Source organism: Glycine max, chromosome 8 (assembly GCF_000004515.6).
Source record: "Glycine max cultivar Williams 82 chromosome 8, Glycine_max_v4.0, whole genome shotgun sequence".
NCBI classification, from domain to species: domain Eukaryota; kingdom Viridiplantae; phylum Streptophyta; class Magnoliopsida; order Fabales; family Fabaceae; genus Glycine; species Glycine max.
This window is the reverse complement of record NC_038244.2, coordinates 12,360,819-12,362,302: the sequence shown is the minus strand read 5'-3', so window position 1 is coordinate 12,362,302 and position 1,484 is coordinate 12,360,819. Positions and strand designations below refer to the sequence as shown.

At 32.2% G+C, this 1,484-nt stretch overlaps 1 protein-coding gene across 1 annotated transcript; it reads right to left on the bottom strand.

The window, feature by feature from the left end:
• Positions 1-765, bottom strand: LOC100499949 (uncharacterized). Its single transcript, NM_001251533.2, has one exon. The coding sequence runs from the start codon at positions 633-635 to the stop codon at positions 264-266; it is 372 nt and encodes a 123-aa protein (NP_001238462.1). The 5' UTR covers positions 636-765; the 3' UTR covers positions 1-263.
• Between the last annotated feature and the right edge of the window lie 719 nt (positions 766-1,484).

Below are 1,484 nucleotides of genomic sequence, written 5' to 3'. Positions count from 1 at the left end.
TGCCAAAAAACTGAAAATCACAGTTTCATATATTGCAAGAACAGTACACCATATATATATCCCTTTAATTTCAACAAAAACAAATAAATACAAAAAAAAAAAATGAAATCTGAAAATCCCTGAGAACTCACTAAATTACACTAATTACAAACAAAGTTCCATGCCATGCCATGTTACCATATAACTAAGAACTCCAATCAAGAATCTAACTCAATTGTTGTCTTTAAACTTTACGGATAAAAAAACTAAGAACCCAAAACTTTTCACCTTGTGAGCAGAGGAAACCAACGTTCCTGGAAAGAAGACTGGTAAGACACCATGAAGAGAAGAAGAACAAGAACCAAGCCAACACCCCAAGGAGTTCCACCTGCTCTGTGCAGTGACTCTCTCTCTGGAAGAGGAATCAGTGAAGACAAAACCCCTCCACTACCATAGTTGCAAAGGAAGTGCACAACTAGCAGAAGCAGAAGGGGAGAAACCATTAGAACCAACTTCACTTGGTCCATGAAACTCTCCATTATTGGCTCGTAGCTTGAGTAAAATGAGAAACTAAGGAACATGAACAAGGTGAGCAAGAAGAAACATAGGTGCATAGGGAGAGCAGGTTGGGAATTTTGAGAAGAGTGGTAGGCCATTTCTGTTTTACCAAAAAAAACTATGAACTTGAATCTGTTGTTGTTTGAAGAAGTAGTTGTTCTGTTGTTGATTGTTTGTGGGAGAATATTGTGCAGCCAACAAGGTTTTATATAGAGTTATTGGCATGCTAAATGCTGTGTCTAAAATAAGTAAAGTCTTAAATGTTTTTTGACTTCGGGTTAGCTTTGTTTTGATTTCTTTTTTATAATTAATTAATAATACTTTTAGAAGAAAAAAAAAGTTAAAATAAATTGGTCTTCTTTTATAAACTAAAATTAATTTATATACTTAATTTTATTAAAAAATCTAATTTAATTTGTTCTAAATATAAAATATAATGTAGTGTAAATTAATTTTAGTACGTAGAAAAAGTTCAATTCATTTTATGTTTCCATTTTTTAAATATATTTATAGAGGAATTTATTCCAATAAAACCTACATCAATAATGTCTAATGTATTAGACTTTAATTAACATGGACACAATTTCTTTAAGGTGCTTTATTTAATTGGTTAAGAAAATATAAGGTCCTTATTATTTTGTATATGACTTTTTTTAAGCTTGTTTTATCGCCAAAGGTTCTGCTTTCTCAAAACCCAACACCTTTGGCAGAAATATTCTGGGAGTCGGTGTGTTATTTTATGGTAGTGGTTTATTGATAACACAAGCTAGCAAATGAGAAGCTGCCACGTACCACCGACCAAGGACCAAATTGAGAGATGACCTTCCTTTCCTTTCTTTATGTGAAAATGATGACTCAGTTTTTATAATGACTAGCAGAAAGGGAAAAAGTATGACTCAGACCAGATTTTAGCCCTACCTAACAATAACTTAATTGATGTTTATATA